The following is a 20378-nucleotide window of genomic DNA, read 5'->3' on the forward strand; positions in this document are numbered from 1 at the left end:
AGACATAATCTGTTCTGGGAGTTTCCCTGCTGATTTTCAAAGTACAATACATATACAACTATAATCTGCAATGTACAGCTAGTAGCCAGAAGTGAATTTTTTAAACACTATTTGCTGCTAAGAGTGTGCACTATCCATTTCCTAGTCCAGCTCCCTCACTGGTTTGGAGGGATCCTTTTGACCAGAGTAAGGATGGATGGATCTGTCAATTTTGGTTCTCTCAATTTCTCATTTTTCCAATCTTACATTCCGTTCACATTTCTGCAGCAATTCATGATTTTTTTATAAAAAAAATCCTCCTGAAAATTCATCAGCATACGCATTTTATGCACACTTTAATATATACATTTTTGTCCACTTGGCAGGAAAACTGCACTGCAAAATTGGAAAAGTATGAATTTCAAAGGGTGGTTGTGTTCTGGTTTCCATATTGTTTTGGAAAGTGTAGTTTTGGTAGGTTAGCCTTTAAAAAACAAATTTAATTGAATTTCTCCCCCAGCTCTAGCTCAGAGGGATCCTCTTTTTTAGACTAGTATCATCTTAAATGGCTTATACGAGAACATATCACTTAAGAGTTGTCTGGACCCTGTAATAGATTTATTGTGGAACAAGCTTTACCAGATGCATCTGTCAAACAGGGCTGGCCCCCAGGCATGCTGGGGCCCTTGGGCACCAGCCTGCCCTGGGCCCCAACACCCGCATGCAAGCACGCCCCACCTACCTAACAGGCGGGTGGAGGAGTGGGATGTTGGGCGGGCAAGGGGGGCAGGATGGCAGGCAAGCAAGCAAGCTGGGGTGGGGGAAGGGTGAGCAAGTGAGAAGTCGTGTGAAGGGCGAGCGGGGCAGTGGGATGGCGGTCGAGCAAGCAAGCAGGGGGGCAGGGGAGGGCAAGCGAGGGAGTGGGCAGGGGTGGAGGGTGAGCGGGCGGGTATGGGGGAGAGCAAGCAAGCGGGCATGGGCAGCCCGGTGAGCAGGTGGGCAGCTTTCTCCTTGCAATCACTGTGGAAGGGGAGCGCTACTCCACCACCATAACAAGGGACCCTTCAGGGGCCCCTGTGGGCTGCAGGGCCCTCAGCCAGGGCCCCACCTGGCCACCCTTTGGAGCCGGCCCTGTGTATAAACAATGAAAGTTTATGTCTCAATATATTTGTTATTGTTCAAGGACCCAACATGTCTTGTTTTTTGCTGCAATAATCTACCATGGTTACTTCACTGGCATTTGAAATGTCAATTTATCAAGCCATATTTTAACACAAAATTGGTCTCCTTGCTTACTTTACATTATTCTAGAGAGACAACATGGGGCATCAATGAAAAGCAATTCCTTACCAGGTATTACAGTCTTTTGTCACGGTCTCTCCTGGGGCATATTCTTGACCTTTATGAAAACAGGGGCATTTTTCAGGTACAGTGCATTTGTTTCCATGTCTCACCTAGAACAGAGACAGGCATTTTATGGACCCTTTTTAGCTGAAAGAATGAATAGGTTAGCACACAGTAGGAACATGAAAACAAGGCACATGAGCAAAAAAAAAGTCCAGGCCAAACTATTTGGAAGAAAAAACAGCCATACGGCCTCAATCTCGATATGTTCCCAATCAGGAGCAGTAGGTTTTCTGCTAAAAATCACTCCCTCCTTACTGTTTTTTGCCCCCAAAAGTTCTGTTTACTGCAAACAGCACCTTTGGGGACAAGAAGCAGGGACATTGGGGGCAATTTTCAGCAGAAAACTGGTACAGGGCCCAATCTAGATCATGACTGTTTTCCCTCAAAAATCAAAGTGGCCACGCTAAGCACACTTGTTTAAACACATGATTAACTTCACATGCAATTTGGTCCTGCAATATTGTGCAGAGTGATAAAAACACCAGACTGAGCACTAAAGCTATGGCCCATCTATGCAAAGACTCTGCAAGCAGCCTACGTCTTTATTCCTTCCCATGCATTTGGCAAATGTGCTGAATGTATTATCGTTAGTTAAATAAACAAAATAATATAAATTAACAAAAGGCTTGATTGTAAATAGAACCTCTAAGCACTTCATATTTCAACAACAATTTTGCAATCTCATGACACTCACCACATCACTCAATCCACTCAATTCTCACTTCAATAAAACATCACATGTTCAACTAACCAACCAGCCAATAATCATGTACAGATAAATAAGTCTGCTGAATAAAAAACAAACCAGGAACAGCAGGAAAAAAATCGTTTTTAGCCCTCTCACCTGGGGCAGTACAAACACTCTCTCCTCATCCTGTGGCACGTCAGGCACAGGAACCAGCACACTGATGTTCACCACCTCACAGGGAGCATCTTAGTCAATCAGACAAAAGTAAATAAAATCTCCTTTAAAGAACAATGTCCCAAGAACAAACAAGTTAAAGGGGGCATGGGACCCTTGCCTTCATTGAGGCTCTGAAGTGATACCCTAAAGGGGTCTAGATCAATGGTTCCCAACATTGTTTCTGTTGCATAAATTCGTATAAATATTAGCAGAGAATGTCAACAGTCTGAAATGCATGTGCGCCAGTGTGTGAGTTTACCTAAGAAAGCAGGCTTTTACCCTGCCTTGAGATAACTGAGACTTGACTTAGTAAAATAAGAAATGCTACTTTATTTATAGAAATACATAGTAGATAGAAAGGCATACCTAGTTCTAACTAACTAAGTTGGAGGCGCAATGCCCAGGTTTGGGGGTTGCCCTCGTGGCTAGGAGAGAGAGAGCAGAGACAAAAGTGTCTCCTCTCTCTCGAACAGTTGAAGAACAGGGGAAGGGCAAAAGGAGGAGAGGCAGATAAGCTTCCCTAAGACTTATCAGTCCAACAACAGAAGGAAGTCAGTCAGTCAGAGCATCACAGGTAAAAGTAGTCAAGCCTAGCCATCTGGAGGGCCCTAACTATCTTCCTTCTGGAACATAAACAAAAGAACAAAACAGGAGTTGCTCTTGCCCAACTTCCAACAGTTTCCCCCCACAAATCACTTGAAAAATTACCGATGCATGTTACCAAATTCTTCCAAGCTACACAGCAAGTGGATTGGACTGTGAAAGACCAGCCCAAATGGTGTTTGCATTTTGACAACTTTGTAGGGCAGTACAATATCTCAGAGAGGAGGTCAGGTCTCCTGCTCCCCTGGTGCATTCACTATAGCTGCCCAATTTTCCTGCTTTTTAAAGTTTCATAGAAATATTTGTTGGCTATAGGTATGTTCTTAAACCACAAGGTTTTTTTGCCTATTAGTGAATAAGTTATATAAATAAGTCGCTGAGCGCTGCTGCCAGGGGGGGATGACAATGTTTATTTGTACTGACGTGTTTTCTTCCAAATCCATTGCTAATTACAACTTCTTCCCATTGCTTTTGGGCCAGCCTGCGTGAGTGCATGTGTGTGACTGTATGGACTGTGCATGCATACTAGGTGCCAGCGTTTTAGATCATATATTAATAATTAGCCTCATTTTGGCCATATGCAGGCATGCAAGCATCATGGCCCCCAGCCCCCAGGTAGTGATGTATGATTGATAATGAGTCTGAAACTACTATGTACATTTCTCTGCAAAGTAAAAAATCACACAGCTAAAACTAAAAAAAGGGAAACAGTGGATGACTTTCATGGAAATGCGGGGTGAGGATGGGATTTGTGTGTGTGTGTGTGACTGTGTCAATTAAGTCAATTGTGTTGTTGTGAAACAAAGGATGCTTCCTCAGCAAGGTAGTAGAGTGGATTGGAGAGAGAGACATAGCTTAGGTATGTAAGGTTCACATAAGTAGCATTAATGGCAATGCTATCATATAAGCTTGATCTCACCTCATGCAGCAACAAGCTAGCGGTAGTAATAATAGAATAAAAAATAAAATGTCCATTCCTCCCATCTTAAAACTTCCAAATTAATTATGTTTCAAAACATGTTACTGCAGGTAGGAAGGAACTCCTGAATCCAGAGCCAGAGAGCAGACCAGACGTGGCTAGCAACATAATGCACAGCATTTCTGCCTGTCAATTGCAGCAGCTTGACTCTCGTTTCCCAGTGCCTTTTTTTTAAATCATCACAATTTAAAAAACATTAATTAAAAAATTACTAAATTGCAACAGATTTTGAGCCTGACTCTTAGTCAGAATAAGGTCAACAAAGGGAAAGTGGTGCAGACTTAATTTGGGGGTGTGCACTGTGGGGGTCATTGCTGTCAATATGAAATTGACACTGAATAGTTGACAATGCAAAAATCAATGCAGGTAACCCACAGGAGAAGAAGAAAAAACCTAATCCCTAGTTCTTCACATTGGGTAAAAAAACTTTTCCTTTTTTATTTATGAAAGATTAAAATTTAGCAGAAAAAAATAAGTTAAAATAAGCAGTAGTTGTCGACTTTTCAACAGTAAAACTCAAAAGTACTGCAAAACCACCACAAGAATCATGAAGCAGCACTTGAGTTAGCCTGAGGCAAGAGACAGACTCATTGGGCAATTATCTGCCTAACTGATATGTAAATAGGAAAAAAACACATGGAAAAACATCATCAGCATTTTAATAAGCATTTTCATTAAAAATTATGCTAGTTTTTGGCTAGAAAAATCAGCGGATCGGCAAGTACAAAAGCAAACGGGAACAAAAAAAGGGTGGATTAGGAAGGAAAGACGGACTCTCGGAATCCAAGCAGATCAGAACCAGGCAGCGAACCTCATCCCTAGTGCCCTCAAAATTCAGCATGTGCCCCCTGGTCCAAAAAGGTTGGAGACCCCTGTCTACATCATTCAGCTTATGTGGACAGCAGATATATTCTAAGTCAAGAGTTATTTTCAGTAGCAAGATGGCTTATCTGAGATGGGGTTCATGATTTCATGGGGTTCTGTTAGGAATGCCAGTCATCTGACCACTCAAACATTGTCAATATTGACTGCCTACTACATGATCACACTCAAATATTCTATGAAACAAAGAATACCACTTAGCTTAACATTTTTTATTTCATTATGGTGTCATTAGCTAGCAAAAACTGGAGTAAAGATGCTTGTTCCCTAGACCTGCTTCAGTCAAGGGCAGGGTACCAAAACATCTCTAAATGATGGATTCATCAAACAAAAAGACAAGCATCCATCTTTGGCAAACAGCATTATCCAATATCATCATTTTACTTGCTGTAGAAACCAGGAAACTAATGCTTATGACGCTTAGAAAACTGACTGACTGTTTATTAAAGATAATGGCCTTTTAAAAATGACTTTTAAAGTAATTGCTTCTAGTTTGGTTTATTATTGCTTCATTTAAAAAAATAACTGTGGGCTGATCCTGCTGTAACAGTTAACTACTTTGTTTCCATATATTAAGTCACAATCCTACTGATAATAATGCAGCCACGTATAATTATTGTATAATGCAGCATACTATAGCCAACATCAATTTTTCGCATACCGCAATGATAAACTGAAAATACCCATCCTGCCATTCTGATGCTGTTGGGGGGTTTGTTTGTGGGTTGTTGTTGTTTTGCCTATTAGTGTTGTATTTTGTTCTAAGGAAGTTAAATGCTTTTTAAAAAATACTTGACCATTATTTGACTGGTCAAGTGCTAGGTTCTACACTAGCAGCTATGAGGCAATTGAGTGAGGCAGCTGTTCTAAAAATTGATGTACCAGCCCTTTGGCGATACATGCTTTTGGCTTTCTGAGATATTCAGCACAGCTCCTGTGATGAGATCTTATCAACTATTCTCTCTCTGGCATCCACAGCATCCATTCTTCCCACCTGCCTTTCCCTACTTTTCAAAGGGAGGAGTTTATGTAGCTTCACCTCCTTTCTTTTCCTTTTTTTTTAAAAAGGGGGGTTAAACAGATCCAGCTTGCCATGCAGAGGTACAAAAGGCTGCACTTGTGTCAAAACTCCAACCTCTAAACAACTATCAAAAGCACATGTGAACCTTCCTTGTTGAGTAAGTAGATGAGAAGGTTGAACAACAGTGCCATCTAGTGCCAGACAAAATATTATTTCTGCTTCATCAAATGTTCTACTGCGGAATGTTCTACTGCAACATATTATATGACTAGCAAGCATGCCCATTATTGTTATGGATGGAGTCTCTGCTTCTGCAGAGAGGCAAGGAAAACTGGGAGGCCCTGACTACAGAGTCACATTGTGCATGCACATAATACACCACAAAATCCCTGTGGCCAGGCTACCCCATGCCAGGATGAAGGGCAAGCCTTGCCTTTATAACAACCTGCTCCCTGGAGACTCTGACCACTGAGAATGAAGCCTACTCTCTACAAGCATCTCTTCACTTGGATTGTATTATATTCATAAGAACCTAATAGGTATGCGTGAACTTGCCTCAATCAATTCCAGCATTCATTCACACTTTTCACCTGATATTTTCCATTCTGCTGTAATTTTTAAAAAGCAATTTAAAAACACATGCAAAAATGCCTGGGAGAAGAGGAAAGTCTTGACCTGGCGCCAAAAAGATAACAGTGTTGGTGCCAGGCGCACCTTGTCAGAGGGAACGTTCCATAATTTGGGGGCCACCACATGTTCACATTTGTATGTGTGACTAGGGACTCTGCGTTCTGCCTCTGGTAACACCTTCAATGACTTCAGTGAAGTCAGGAGCAGGGGAAATGGAGCAATCCTGCTCTCTGCTGCTCCATATCTATGAAAAGGATAGACCAATTGTCCCAAAATCACTTGCTTGAACTTCACAAATGAGCAGAGATTTGAAACCAGGCCTCTCCGGTCTAAGTCAACACCATGCTGGTTGGCTGTAATGGAAAAGGTGATTTGCTCATAATATATTTTTTAAAGTGGTGAAATTCAGACTTGCATTACAGGTAGGAGGTGGGTGGGTAGGTGGGAAGACAAGTGGAAGAAGTATGGTCCAGTATCACTTTTGCAAATCAGTGTATTTCTTAATTTTCAGCTTTCTTACCCATCCAATGGGACACAGGCATCCAGATATACATCCATGGCTGACACAGCCTAATTCATAGGTTTGACAGGTCTTCATACATTCTACTCCTTCAGCTCTTGGATCATTTGTAGGACACACAAACATGGTCATTGGGTGCTTGCAGGCCAGGCTCCGTTTTGCTTTAAGAAATCAAATTATAACACTTAACTACAGTTAACATTCCTTACCAGAAGAAACTTATAATAATGTTCTGAAGGAGGTCAAAGATCACAGTTTCCAAAATCCAAATTTCCCAGAAAGAAGCTCAAACATCCATAACTTTGGATGAGACAAACAATCTAAAGGATTGGTTTGCTCTAATTTTACATCATTTTACTATTAAACAATTACGAAAATTAAAACAGATATAATACTTTAGTGCTAGTAATACTCTTCTCCATGGCAAAGATCCTTGTACAATGTTTACAAGTCCCCCCTGTTCAGCAAAAGTCCTGTATAATGTTAATCAAAAGTTCCTCCTTGAAGGTTTTGCCCATTTTATTGCTTCATATTTAACATAGCTGGGGTATTAAGGGCATTGGCTCTCAACTAGGTAGCATCCTCACATGGGGGGGGAGGGCTTTAATTACTGGTTTCATTAGATTTTTTATCTTTTCTACCAAATTTTTGCTATAAAAGAAAAAATAAAAAGTAATGCATCCAGTAATAAAAGCTCTAGCAGCCCACAATGGGAAATAGGACCTGCCCAATAAAAGAGCAACTCCTTACTAATCCTCTAGCCCAGTGGTTCCCAACCTGGGGGCCGGGACCCCCAGGGGGGCCGCGAAGTAATCCAGAGGGGGCCATGAACAGTAAAGAAATGAATTATTTATTAATTTTTTAAAAAGTCTTCACTTCCTCTACACTGTCTGCTTTCCACTGCCGCTGCAGATGACACCTCTCCCTTGCTCCAAACGAGAGGGGAGGCCTTTTGCTGAAGCGCCAGAGCATCTTTCAGGAGCACTAAGGGCAGGCATCTGCCTATAAAATACATGGCAGATGCCAAAGGAGGCTGAGGGTGGGGCTACCAGGAAGAAGAGGGGATTACTATCACTGATTCCCATCTCCTTGCACTGCCGCTACTGACAACACCCTTACTTAGAATGAGAGGAGAGGGCTTCTTGTGAAGCAAAAAGAAGCAAGCCTGCAAAAAAAGGCTGCTTTACCCCTTCCTTCCTGGCAGCCAGCCTGCCTCCCTGGGGGGAGGGGGAGGTCACAATTTTTTTTCAGCTTATAAAGAGGGTCCCGTGCTCCTAAAGGTTGGGAACCACTGATCTAGCCATTGCGAGGAACTGCTGGCCACTGCCCTATGTGGTGAGCTTTGTAACTTCAGCCTCTCAGGGAAGAACCTTCCAGATCTGGCCTGGCTGCACTCATCCAGGTTGGCCATTGGCTTCTTCTGGACAGGGCATATAAAACTATTCCTTTTTCAACTGATGAATTCAGTCAGGCAGCTAAATCCAGTTGCTTACAAGCTAGACTTTCCCAATAATGTGAAGCTCCACCTGGTTTACAACATAGCTCAGCTGAAGCCCTACATGCCAACACTTCCATGGATACATGCCACAATCTGGTCCAAGCTCATGAGGAACACATGTGTTGTGGGTCCTGGATTCTAAGCACCTCTCCATGGTTTCAAGCAGGGAATTTCTCCCAGCCCTACCTGAAGACACCAGGGATTGAACCTGGGATCTTCTGCATGCAAAGCAGAAGCTCTACCACTCAGCAATGGTCCCTCTCCAAAATACCTGATAAAACAGAAAGGCCTTTGTCAAACGCCTTTCCTCCAAGGAACTTGACATGGTGTCCCCAATTTATCTTCACAACAACTCTGTGAGGTAGGTGAGACTTGGAGTAGCCAGCCCAAGATCACAGAGTGAGAATCATGGCTGAGGGGAGATTGGAACTTGTGTCTCCCTAGTCTTAGTCCAGTACTCTAAACCCTACACCACATTAAAGGCTTATGTATGAGTCTTATTTGAGTAATAAGGTCTATCGAAGCTCTTGCATGTCTTCCATTTGTGGTCTTACATTTCTTTTTTCACTCTTTGCCTCTGGCTTGTTCTCAAATTCTGCCTTCTGATTGCCTTCAGATCCTGATTGCCCATTGGCTGGCTCCCAGTTGCCAGCTCTTGATTTTGTTGTGACTGCTACCCAAGGCCCAGCCCTGACATGCATACTGAACAAGAAGGTAATAAAATGAGCAGAATATGAAAACAGGAAACTGTTAATTAAACACACAGTAGCCATTTCAATTCTCAGCAGTGTTCTTGCTTGTCCACGCTGAATGGGCTGGTTCTGCATCACAAATAGAGTTTGGGGGGAATGAGAAGACAGTACAAAAGACACAGGTATGAAAGTCTTATGTATTTAATTCAAGGCTCAATGTATGATGTGTTTTGTAGTCTTAAGCCCCCACACACTGATATATGTAAGAATGCTCCATATTTTAGAAAACAGATTCCACATTTAAAGGAACCAAATTTTGTGCTTAATTTGAGCATCCCAGGAACCTTGTGCAAAGATTTTCCGTCTTCCCAATTTCTCTGGGTTGCGCATGGGACAGGTGAGCAAGATTCCTAAGGCTGGAATACACAATTCTCATACCCTATTGTATCCCTGCACAAAAAATGAAGCAAAAAACAGAGAAAATAATTTTAATTTTCTTTTAAAAGAAAAATACTAACCTCTGGCAGAAGAATGACGCTGAAATAAAACATCTGGTAGAAAAGCCTCTGGACGTCTATTAGAGCTACAATGCATAAAGCCATTTTCACAATAGCTAGAAAAAAGAGAAAGTGGTGGCTCCATTTAAACAAACTAATACAGACTGCTTACCTGCCATTGTTTGAGTTGGCCTACAAGTCAGTAATCAGTGGCCAAAAATGGCTCTCTGACTGGTGTCAATTGCAGTCTCCAGAGACAAATGGGTTGCCACAGGAGCACCTGAGTCAGTGGGACTTGGTAGCAAGCCATTCATGACAATGGGACATAGGACTTTAATCCTCCCAGCCTGTGGCAAAATTTGCTGCCAGCATGGGTGTGTATGTCAGAGGAGCATCCTATTTCAAATCTGCACTTTCCGAAACAATGAAAACCGAAACACAGCCATCCTCCAAAATCTGCAATTATCCAAATTTTGCAATGCAGTTCTCCAGCCAAAGGACAGGATATTGTCGTTGTTTCTGCTGGATGCTGCTGAAGGCATGTTTGTGGTATATATATATATAACTATACGGCCAAACAAAATGCCTATTTCTATTTGCTGCATGCAAAGGGCATGTTCACAGAACATAAATCCACTCTTTAATCTTTTTAATTTTTAATACTGAGGTCTTGCCTAAGACTGCTCTTACACAAAACTTCTGTACTCAAAACAAAACAAAACAAAAAACAGGAATTGGGAGTGAAGGGAAATGGAAACAAAGGCACATTTACAGCTCATAAATCAATCTTTAAATAATTCCTTTTTAAAAAAGAATTAATACAGAGGATGGGAATGCAGACACCAAGAGGTGAAGGATTAACTGAACAGCACACAGGGAGGGGAAAATGGAATCATACAACTGAGCTACCTGAAATTGTCCAGAATCTTGTTTATTTCATATTTAAATGAGGGAGGCTTTTTTTACAGCTTTTCCAAAGATTTTAAGTATTTGCAAAATGGTTAGGTTACATCATGGGTTATTTGAATGATGACAAACAAAACATAGGCATCTTCCACCAGAAACAATCAGGAAAATGACAGTTAAGTTTTCAAAGTCTTAAAAGTTGCTACTTTTAAAAGCTGTCACTCTGACTGGCTCTTCCTAAAATCGCTTCCCCCACTTTTGAAAAAAATCATTTACTGTAAGGGATCTGACAAAGTGAAGGGTGCAGCCACCGCAAAAGGTTTGAGAACCCTGCATTAGATTATTAGCAGTCTCTTCCAAGATGTCTCACAGCATCTCTGCTGTACTCCACACAATGCTAATAATCTTCAAAGCCAGGAAAAAGAGCTGACTCGCTAAAGACTGCTGCATCATTAATCTCTCTCCCCCCCCATTCCTTTTAAACTTGTAGCACAGAGTGACAAGTACAGGGCAAGAATAGCCTAGTGTGAAATTTGTTAAAATGTTTAGCCAAAGCTAAGTATAAGTCTCTGTATGCACCAGAGTCCCTTGCTTCCTTTTTCTCTTTCTCATTCTTTTCGACACAGATACATTATTTATTATTATTTATTTATTACATTTATATCCCACCCTTCCTTATAGACATGGTTCTCCCCCTCCCAATGCTATCCTCACAACAACCCGGTGAGGTAGATTAGGCTGAGAGACAGTGACTGGCCCAAGGCCACCCATTGAGCTTCATGGCTGAGTGGGGATTTGAACCCTGCTCTCCCAGGTCATAGCCTGGCACTTTAACCACTACACAGTGCATACATGCCAACAGTAGTATAGGGATTTTTTTTCAAATAAACATTCTGGACTCCATATTAAATATTTACTCTTAAGTAGCCTATTTCTCTCCTACTCACCCTTGCTCCAATCAGAATGATGTGGATTAACATGAGGAATAGTATGAATAATGTGTATGTACAAGGCAGAGAGGTAGTACCTTACTGGAGAATGGGAAGGATACAGCAGATTATCTGTAGGTTCTTTCATGACTGTAATTAGATCCAAGTCATGCACTCACCACATGGTGTGATGATCTGAGAAGACATCATCTGGCTGGAAGATCTCACCATCATAGTAACAAGAACACTGGGACCTTTGCACACAGTCTTCCTGCTGATCAAGGAATAGTCCAACTGGACAATAACACCCTTCCATACAAAATTCATTGCAGTTGGTATCTGGATAGGACAGGGATCGACAAGTTTGATTGCATGGACTTCCACACTGCTGGTAAATCTGACCTTCAGGACAGCTGAAAGCTGAAAAACAGGATAATAGAATAAAGAAATGTATTGTAGATTTATTGTTATTATTTTACAATTACTGATCTAACAAAAATCCTATTTTGTAATGTCAAAGTGAAGAAATTACCATCCTTTGTAAGAGTTATCACTAAAAATACCATATGTAAGATTCAATAGGTGCCTGTGACACATACTCAGGCATATTTCAGAAAAGACAAGCAAAATGAGGACAGATGACAAAATATTAGTTTTTTGAATGCTGGGGGAAATGAGATATCATTGCAAAAGAAGCAAAACCTTGAGAGTAGACATCCAAATGCAACATATAATTACCCTTCTGATGTTATCATAGCTTAAAAGCCACTACAGCATAGTTCCTCCCCACATGGCAAAGAAACTTCCTGATATAACTACTCATGCTAGTGTCACCCTAGCCCCAAACACTTGGGAAAAACTGATATGAGAAACAGCTGCATCATGCACTCCAACTTTCTGATCCAGGGCTTCTGACACCACCTTTAGACCCGTCCTGAATCCTGTGAGTTTCCCTGGCATTTCCCAACAGCAGAGTTCTTGAAAAAATGAACACATTGAACTTTGTTTTGCTAATGTCAATGCTTACTTGAAACTGACAAGCCTGTGGCTTGGCTTGGCTTGGCTTGGCTCACCTGCTCTCTGCATTGCTCAGTCTGTGTCTTTGCTAATTGCTAAGGTGAAACTGACCAGCATGTGTGTTTGCTTTGCTAATGATAAACTGACTAGCATGTCTTTGTTTTGCTAATGTGAAATTGACCTGTCTGTGCCTTTGCATTAAGTTAAAGTGATCTGTCACTTTCTTCCAGGGCTGTGGGGAAGGATCCAATACCCCCCTTTCCTTTCCAAAAAGGAAAAAAAATATTTTTCAGGAGGGTAAAGCAAAAAATAACCAAAAAGTAACTAACTCAAAATGGAACCACCTGCCAGGTCAACAGAATGCAATTGAACAGGCACCAGCAAACAGATCCCATCTCTACCACTGTTTCACCATTCTTAGCAACCAAATTAGTTTTGTGATCAAAGAAGGATTTTCATTCACTGGGATTTCTAGATTAGAAATAAACATTTAATGGCTATTTTTGAAAGTGAACTAGAGAATTCAGTAGAATGATTGCATCTGCTGATGTTCCAGATTTGTGAGGCTTGGTATAAAATTGTGAATTGTTTCTCTTGTAAGCTGCCTTAAGTATATGGAGAGATGAAATGCAAATATAATTAGGAAAGAATGAATGAATGTCTAACCCTGTTGTCCTTTTGCAGTTCCCTATATAGAAAGAAACTCCAGTTGGCCCTTGAAAACAAAACTTTAAAATTCCAGTTATGGGCCAATTCAGAATTAACACTACACCAAAGTTTATAGATTAAACTCAGACTCAGAGAGGGCAAAGGATTCTACTTGGGTTCAGTTGAACTCAAGTTGGCAATGGTAACATGTAATATTGATATGGGGTACAGAGCATGTCACAAAAGGCAAAAAGAAGAGGGCCTACTCTCAGTTTCCAAGCCTTGTTAAATGTGACAGGGAAAATGGCATTGGAACTAAATCAACTCTGGTGGTTAAAGAAATCTATAATTCAACGCTGATTATCATTATATGCTTTTCTTCCCTTCCTTTGAAAACATGCCTCATGCTGCATATCTAGTTGTAACATTTATACATCCATCTAGATTTATCATCTTACCTCATGATCCCCATTTCCCAGGAATACTACTGATTTCTTGGCACTGTTCCTTGTAAATCGCTGAGCTTCTTTTGTTTGGAGGAGATTTTATGAAAACTTTTTTTAAAAAATTGTTAGTGTAAGTCACTACGGTTGCTGTTCAGTAGAATTCACTCCCTTACCCTGGGTCTTTATGCCTCTTGTCCTTATGCACATAAATTAAGTGTAAAATGTGTGTGTATGGACACTAAGACATGGATTCATGGACATAAGCCAGGTGCCAAATGATGTTTTTTGCGCCAAATATGGTTTTATTTTTATATCTCCTTTATGTGCAGATGCCAAAACCAGACAATGCCACTCTGTAACCTGTAGACAATATGTGATATTTGGCTGCAATGTTTTAGTATCCAAGAACCGAAACTGTTCACACAGCAACTGTTACTGCTTAAAAAAACTGTTCAGGAAATAATGTATGATTAGAACTCATGATAAATGACTAGGACATCAAGAAAATCAGTAATTTTATTTGAAGTTCTGTGTGTTAAAGTAATGCATTCAAACAATTTCATCTTACTCATCCTCTTCTCTGGATAAGATGTACATTATGGCAAGCATCTGCTGCTGCTGCTGCTGCTGCTGCTTATAATTATGACCATCTGCCCTTCAGGGAGGTCACAATAATGTAAAATACAATATTAAAACTAGTTTAAAATAAGTTACAATCAGAACTGGAGTGGGTCCTATATCTCAAGTGCCAAAGGCCAGGCTAAAGAGGTGCATATTCAGCATACAGGAAAAGCCATGCAATGTTTAAGCTTTTAATTTTTAATTTCTAATTTTTAGGATTTTGATTATGTCTATATGGAATGTACTTGTGTTTGGTGGTAAGTCACCCAGAGTGGCAGATTAACCTCTGCCAGATGGGCGTCTAACAAATCTCATAAATAAATAAATTAAATTAAATAAATAATAAAGATGTCACCTCTGTGGGGAGGGAATTCCACAACTTAGAAGATGTCACAGAGAATGTCCTCTCCTGGTACACCACCCCTCAAGCTTCTGAGGGTGGAGGAACTACCAAGAACTTAACACCCAAAGGAGTCTGTAGGGAAGGAGGTGGTCTTTCCGATATTTAGGGCCCAAGGGAGCAATCCAACTCACCCTTCTGCCGGCTGGGGTGAGTTGCATGCCGCAGATCCCCGCCAGCAGTGGGAGGCTCCTGGCTCTGCTGTGCTGGTCTCCTCTGGCAGCAGCAGCCCTCTGCCATGGCAGAGATGTGGCTCTACAAGGAGCCTCCCAGCACCGCCAGCACACAGAGGTCTGGCATTGGGGCATTCCGGGGGCCTGGCAGGGAGGGAGCCGCGAGGGGGGACTTATGTGAGATCTTTCTTGCATCCTTCCCCTGGGTCCCAAAAGGCCGGCGGAGTAAGACCAAAATTAAATCCCATTCAGGCCTACAAAGAGTGCTTACTCCATGGGAGGCCTGTTGGCTGGAGCGGGCACTTTCTGCCTGGCTTGGGCATGCAGCTACCAATGAAGCCAGCAACTCGCGAATGGGAGGAGGATCCTGCTGAGTTTTCCACTGGCTCCTCCTCCGCTGCCCCCCCCACACCATCTGCCCAGCAATTGAATTGCTCTCTAAGTCCTTTAGGGCTTTAAACACTAGCATGAGTCAACTTCAGATAGTCCCTACAGTAACTCATTTCACCTAATTCGTGTTCGTATCTGCCACAATGCAAATGATGTCACATGCAAGCAAGGCAAATACACTTGTTCCTCAACTGGGATAAATAAATAAATAAACTGCACAATTCCCCGAACATGCATAATTATACCCTTTTGCAAAAGGTGAGGAAAGACAACATTGGAAGAATCCCAAACATTAAACTCGAAAGGGAGGTGTTGGAGACAGAAGGAAAAATCAACCTGACTCTGTCGGGTTTTAAGCACACAAGGACTAAGGCCAAAACTACACAATTGTTTGGTCTTACCCATCCTAAAAAAATAGTAATGAATACAGCAGCTAGTAATATCATAAGTCCACTGTTTACATTATGTAAAGTAATTTAAATTATGTAAAGTAAGCACACAACTGCAAAAGGTCCAAATGAATGAATGAACGACTGCAAGGAACCATAAGCCTATTAAGAGGTCAGATGAAACAACCTGCACAATAGTACTGCAGGCAAATGTAATTAACATAAACAGTATTGTTCAATAAGTACAATTAGCTCCTCCAGCTCCTGCCACAATCTCAGCTCTGCAGAATACCTAGGCCTTCTTCAGAAACATAATTCAGTACCAACCAAATATTCTCCACTTCTAAATCCCAAGAATGAAAACTGATACCTGAACATCCTTAATTACTCCAACCAAGGAGCAAAGTGAACACTTAGCACTGCCAAAAATCACACAAAGGATTGTATATTTCTTGTTAAACTGGTTTTGCAGCGGTTTGTAGTACTTCAAACCCCCACAAAACATATTTGTTCAGAGTCCACAGATGGGTAGAGCAAAATTAACACTTGGGCAAGCATGGCTCTATATCTCACCTTCAAGATTCTAAAAAAGCAACAACAATAATTCAAACTTAGCCCAGACTTCCAAAGAATGAAACTTGTTCTTTATGGTCATTTAACTTGGCCATGGACAGAAAAGCTCAGGGCCAAATACCACCTCATTTGGGTTGCCCATAAGTACAAGATTCTTATTTCACAAAAATAGCCTGTGTAGGTCCCAGTCCAGATCAGCGGCAGGGCAGGGGGCGTCAGCCCTTTGTCCCCTACTACAGCCCCAATCTGGATAGGGGGGCACACCTGCTACTTTGGGGTGGGGGAGCTCCTATTGGCTCCAATGCAAAGTTTTATTCCTATGCAAATACCAGACACAAGGGGAGGCGATCTGGATAGGAACCACAGTGAGGGACAAAGCGTTAAAACCCCCAGTCTCTATGCCAGGTTCCCAGTCTGGATCAGGCATGCGACATAGGTTATTTGTGAAAGAAAGATTTTGCATTAATGGGGAAACCACATGACAAACACATAGTTAGACCCTCAGTTCCTGAGCAGAAAGCTGCCAGGAGATCAATACATTGGTCCATCAGCACTAATTTTGCAAAATTGCCACTTGCAATTTCAATCCATTAAATGAACAAACATTTTCCCTAGTGTGATGAGAGATATCTGGCGAACCAGGATCATGTAATGGGGCTTTTGATGGATCTGCAGTTAGAGAAAATCAGCACTTGCAGAAGATATAAATGGGCATAACAGTCAAGAGAAAGGGGAAAGAAGCTGCACAATATATTAAAGATTAATTGTGACGAATGTGTTCAGTTACAGCATCTCCCCAGTATAATCATATCATTTTACATTTTCTAGTCCTTTACCACTCCTTCCCCCTTTTTGTTTTATTAATGTTGTATAGTATTCTAAAGAACAAAAGGTTTATTGCAGCTGTTCTCTCACTCAGTCTACAGGCCTGCATAATTTCAAAGGAGGGTGTTTTGATTGACCTGCTGTTTCACTTCTTAAGCATCAAACTATGAAGCCTTGCTGTGGTTTAACATAATCCTGTGGATGGAATCCACTTGCTGCACCTGGTCCAACTGCATTCCATTGGAATGGAAAAGAAATTGTTTCCATTTTAATTTGTTTTCTGCTCTATTCCACTTTTACCATTCAGATTTTTTTCCTTTTGAAGAAATATCAATATTGTAATAGTTACTTTTAAGAAAGGAAAGCATCTCTGTCTCAGTGGTGGCCAGTACCTCCCACACAATCTCTTCCTTCACCATCTCCTCCTCCTCCTATCTGAATCATATTTCCTACCCCCAACTCCCAGGCATGGGAGAAAACAAGAGATTGCATGCCTGCCCATGCCTGGTCAGTTTCACATTAATTTTATCCAGTTTAAGTGTGTGTGCCTGAGAGAGAGATGCCCAGATCAGCAAATGATGAGTGAGGAAGGGTTTAAAGGGTTAATACCACAGACTTTAACATGCAAACCTAGAAATTCTCACCCACGTTAAAGAGATTTTCTAGGCTTCCTTTTTAGTAGTGTTAACCCTCTAAATGTACTACAGAGATTAAAAGGGAAGCAGAAAAAAATCTGCTTAACATGGTGACACTATAGGCTTGCATTTTAAACTCTACATAGGTTTGGCACATTCTCTTCCTGCTTGGAGCTAATCCAGTGTCAGGGAAAGTCACTGAAGTTTGGAGCATCATAGGAAGCACAGGAACATAGGAAGCTGCCTTATACTGAGTCAGTATTGCCTACACTGACTGGCAGATGCTCTCCAAGGTTTTAAGAACATAAGAACATAAGAAGAGCCTGCTGGATCAGGCCAGTGGCCCATCTAGTCCAGCATCCTGTTCTCACAGTGGCCAACCAGGTGCCTGGGGGAAGCCCGCAAGCAGGACCCGAGTGCAAGAACACTCTCCCCTCCTGAGGCTTCCGGCAACTGGTTTTCAGAAGCATGCTGCCTCTGACTAGGGTGGCAGAGCACAGCCATCATGGCTAGTAGCCATTGATAGCCCTGTCCTCCATGAATTTGTCTAATCTTCTTTTAAAGCCGTCCAAGCTGGTGGCCATTACTGCATCTTGTGGGAGCAAATTCCATAGTTGAACTATGCGCTGAGTAAAGAAGTACTTCCTTTTGTCTGTCCTGAATCTTCCAACATTCAGCTTCTTTGAATGTCCACGAGTTCTAGTATTATGAGAGAGGGAGAAGAACTTTTCTCTATCCACTTTCTCAATGCCATGCATAATTTTATACACTTCTATCATGTCTCCTCTGACCCGCCTTTCCTCTAAACTAAAAAGCCCCAAATGCTGCAACCTTTCCTCGTAAGGGAGTCGCTCCATCCCCTTGATCATTCTGGTTGCCCTCTTCTGAACCTTTTCCAACTCTAGAATATCCTTTTTGAGATGAGGCGACCAGAACTGTACACAGTATTCCAAATGCGGCCGCACCATAGATTTATACAACGGCATTATGATATCGGCTGTTTTATTTTCAATACCTTTCCTAATTATCGCTAGCTTGGAATTTGCCTTTTTCACAGCTGCCGCACACTGGGTCAACATTTTCATTGTGCTGTCCACTACAACCCCGAGGTCTCTCTCCTGGTCGGTCACCGCCAGTTCAGACCCCATGAGCGTATATGTGAAATTAAGATTTTTTGCTCCAATATGCATAATTTTACACTTGTTTATATTGAATTGCATTTGCCATTTTTCCGCCCATTCACTCAGTTTGGAGAGGTCTTTTTGGAGCTCTTCGCAATCCCTTTTTGTTTTAACAACCCTGAACAATTTAGTGTCGTCAGCAAACTTGGCCACTTCACTGCTCACTCCTAATTCTAGGTCATTAATGAACAAGTTGAAAAGTACAGGTCCCAATACCGATCCTTGAGGGACTCCACTTTCTACAGCCCTCCATTGGGAGAACTGTCCGTTTATTCCTACTCTCTGCTTTCTGCTTCTTAACCAATTCCTTATCCACAAGAGGACCTCTCCTCTTATTCCATGACTGCTAAGCTTCCTCAGAAGCCTTTGGTGAGGTACCTTGTCAAACGCTTTTTGAAAGTCTAAGTACACTATGTCCACTGGATCACCTCTATCTATATGCTTGTTGACACTCTCAAAGAATTCTAATAGGTTACTGAGACAGGACTTTCCCTTGCAGAAGCCATGCTGGCTCTGCTTCAGCAAGGCTTGTTCTTCTATGTGCTTAGTTAATCTAGCTTTAATAATACCAGTTTTCCAGGGACAGAAGTTAAGCTAACTGGCCTGTAATTTCCGGGATCCCCTCTGGATCCCTTTTTGAAGATTGGCGTTACATTTGCCACTTTCCAGTCCTCAGGCACGGAGGAGGACCCAAGGGACAAGTTATATATTTTAGTTAGCAGATCAGCAATTTCACCTTTGAGTTCTTTGAGAACTCTCGGGTGGATGCCATCCGGGCCCGGTGATTTGTCAGTTTTTATATTGTCCATTAAGCTTAGAACTTCCTCTCTCGTTACCACTATTTGTCTCATTTCCTCAGAATCCCTTCCTGCAAATGTTAGTTCAGGTTCAGGGACAATATCTTCCACTGTGAAGACAGATGCAAAGAATTCATTTAGCTTCTCTGCAATCTCCTTATCGTTCTTTAGTACACCTTTGACTCCCTTATCATCCAAGGGTCCAATTGTCTCCCTAGATGGTCTCCTGCTTTGAATGTATTTATAGAATTTTTTGTTGTTGGTTTTTATGTTCTTAGCAATGTGCTCCTCAAATTCTTTTTTAGCATCCCTTATTGTCTTCTTGCATTTCTTTTGCCAGAGTTTGTGTTCTTTTTTATTTTCTTCATTTGGACAAGACTTCCATTTTTTGAAGGAAGACTTTTTGCCTCTAAGAGCTTCCTTGACTTTGCTCGTTAACCATGCTGGCATCTTCTTGGCCCTGGCGGTACCTTTTCTGATCTACGGTATGCACTCCAGTTGAGCTTCTAATATAGTGTTTTTAAACAACTTCCAAGCATTTTCGAGTGATGTGACCCTCTGGACTTTGTTTTTCAGCTTTCTTTTTACCAATCCCCTCATTTTTGTGAAGTTTCCTCTTTTGAAGTCAAATGTGACCGTGTTGGATTTTCTTGGCAATTGGCCAGTTACATGTATGTTTAATTTAATAGCACTGTGGTCACTGCTCCCAATCGGTTCAACAACACTTACATCTTGCACCAGGTCCCGGTCCCCACTGAGGATTAAGTCCAGGGTTGCCATCCCTCTGGTCGGTTCCATGACCAACTGGTCTAGGGAATAGTCATTTAGAATATCTA

At 41.6% G+C, this 20378-nt stretch overlaps 1 protein-coding gene across 3 annotated transcripts in view; it reads right to left on the reverse strand.

The window, feature by feature from the left end:
• The window catches only part of VWF (von Willebrand factor), a 313429-nt gene that overhangs the window by 193360 nt on the left and 99691 nt on the right, over window positions 1-20378 (reverse strand). For all 3 annotated transcript variants that reach the window (XM_061582613.1, XM_061582612.1, XM_061582614.1), the window contains 4 exons: window positions 11627-11867; window positions 9634-9728; window positions 6926-7086; window positions 1330-1433 (listed from right to left, as the gene is read on the reverse strand). In XM_061582613.1, coding sequence (XP_061438597.1) covers window positions 1330-1433; window positions 6926-7086; window positions 9634-9728; window positions 11627-11867 — 601 coding nt within the window. The remainder of the gene's footprint in view (window positions 1-1329; window positions 1434-6925; window positions 7087-9633; window positions 9729-11626; window positions 11868-20378) is intronic.

Source organism: Rhineura floridana, chromosome 8, assembly GCF_030035675.1.
Source record: "Rhineura floridana isolate rRhiFlo1 chromosome 8, rRhiFlo1.hap2, whole genome shotgun sequence".
Lineage (NCBI taxonomy): Eukaryota > Metazoa > Chordata > Lepidosauria > Squamata > Rhineuridae > Rhineura > Rhineura floridana.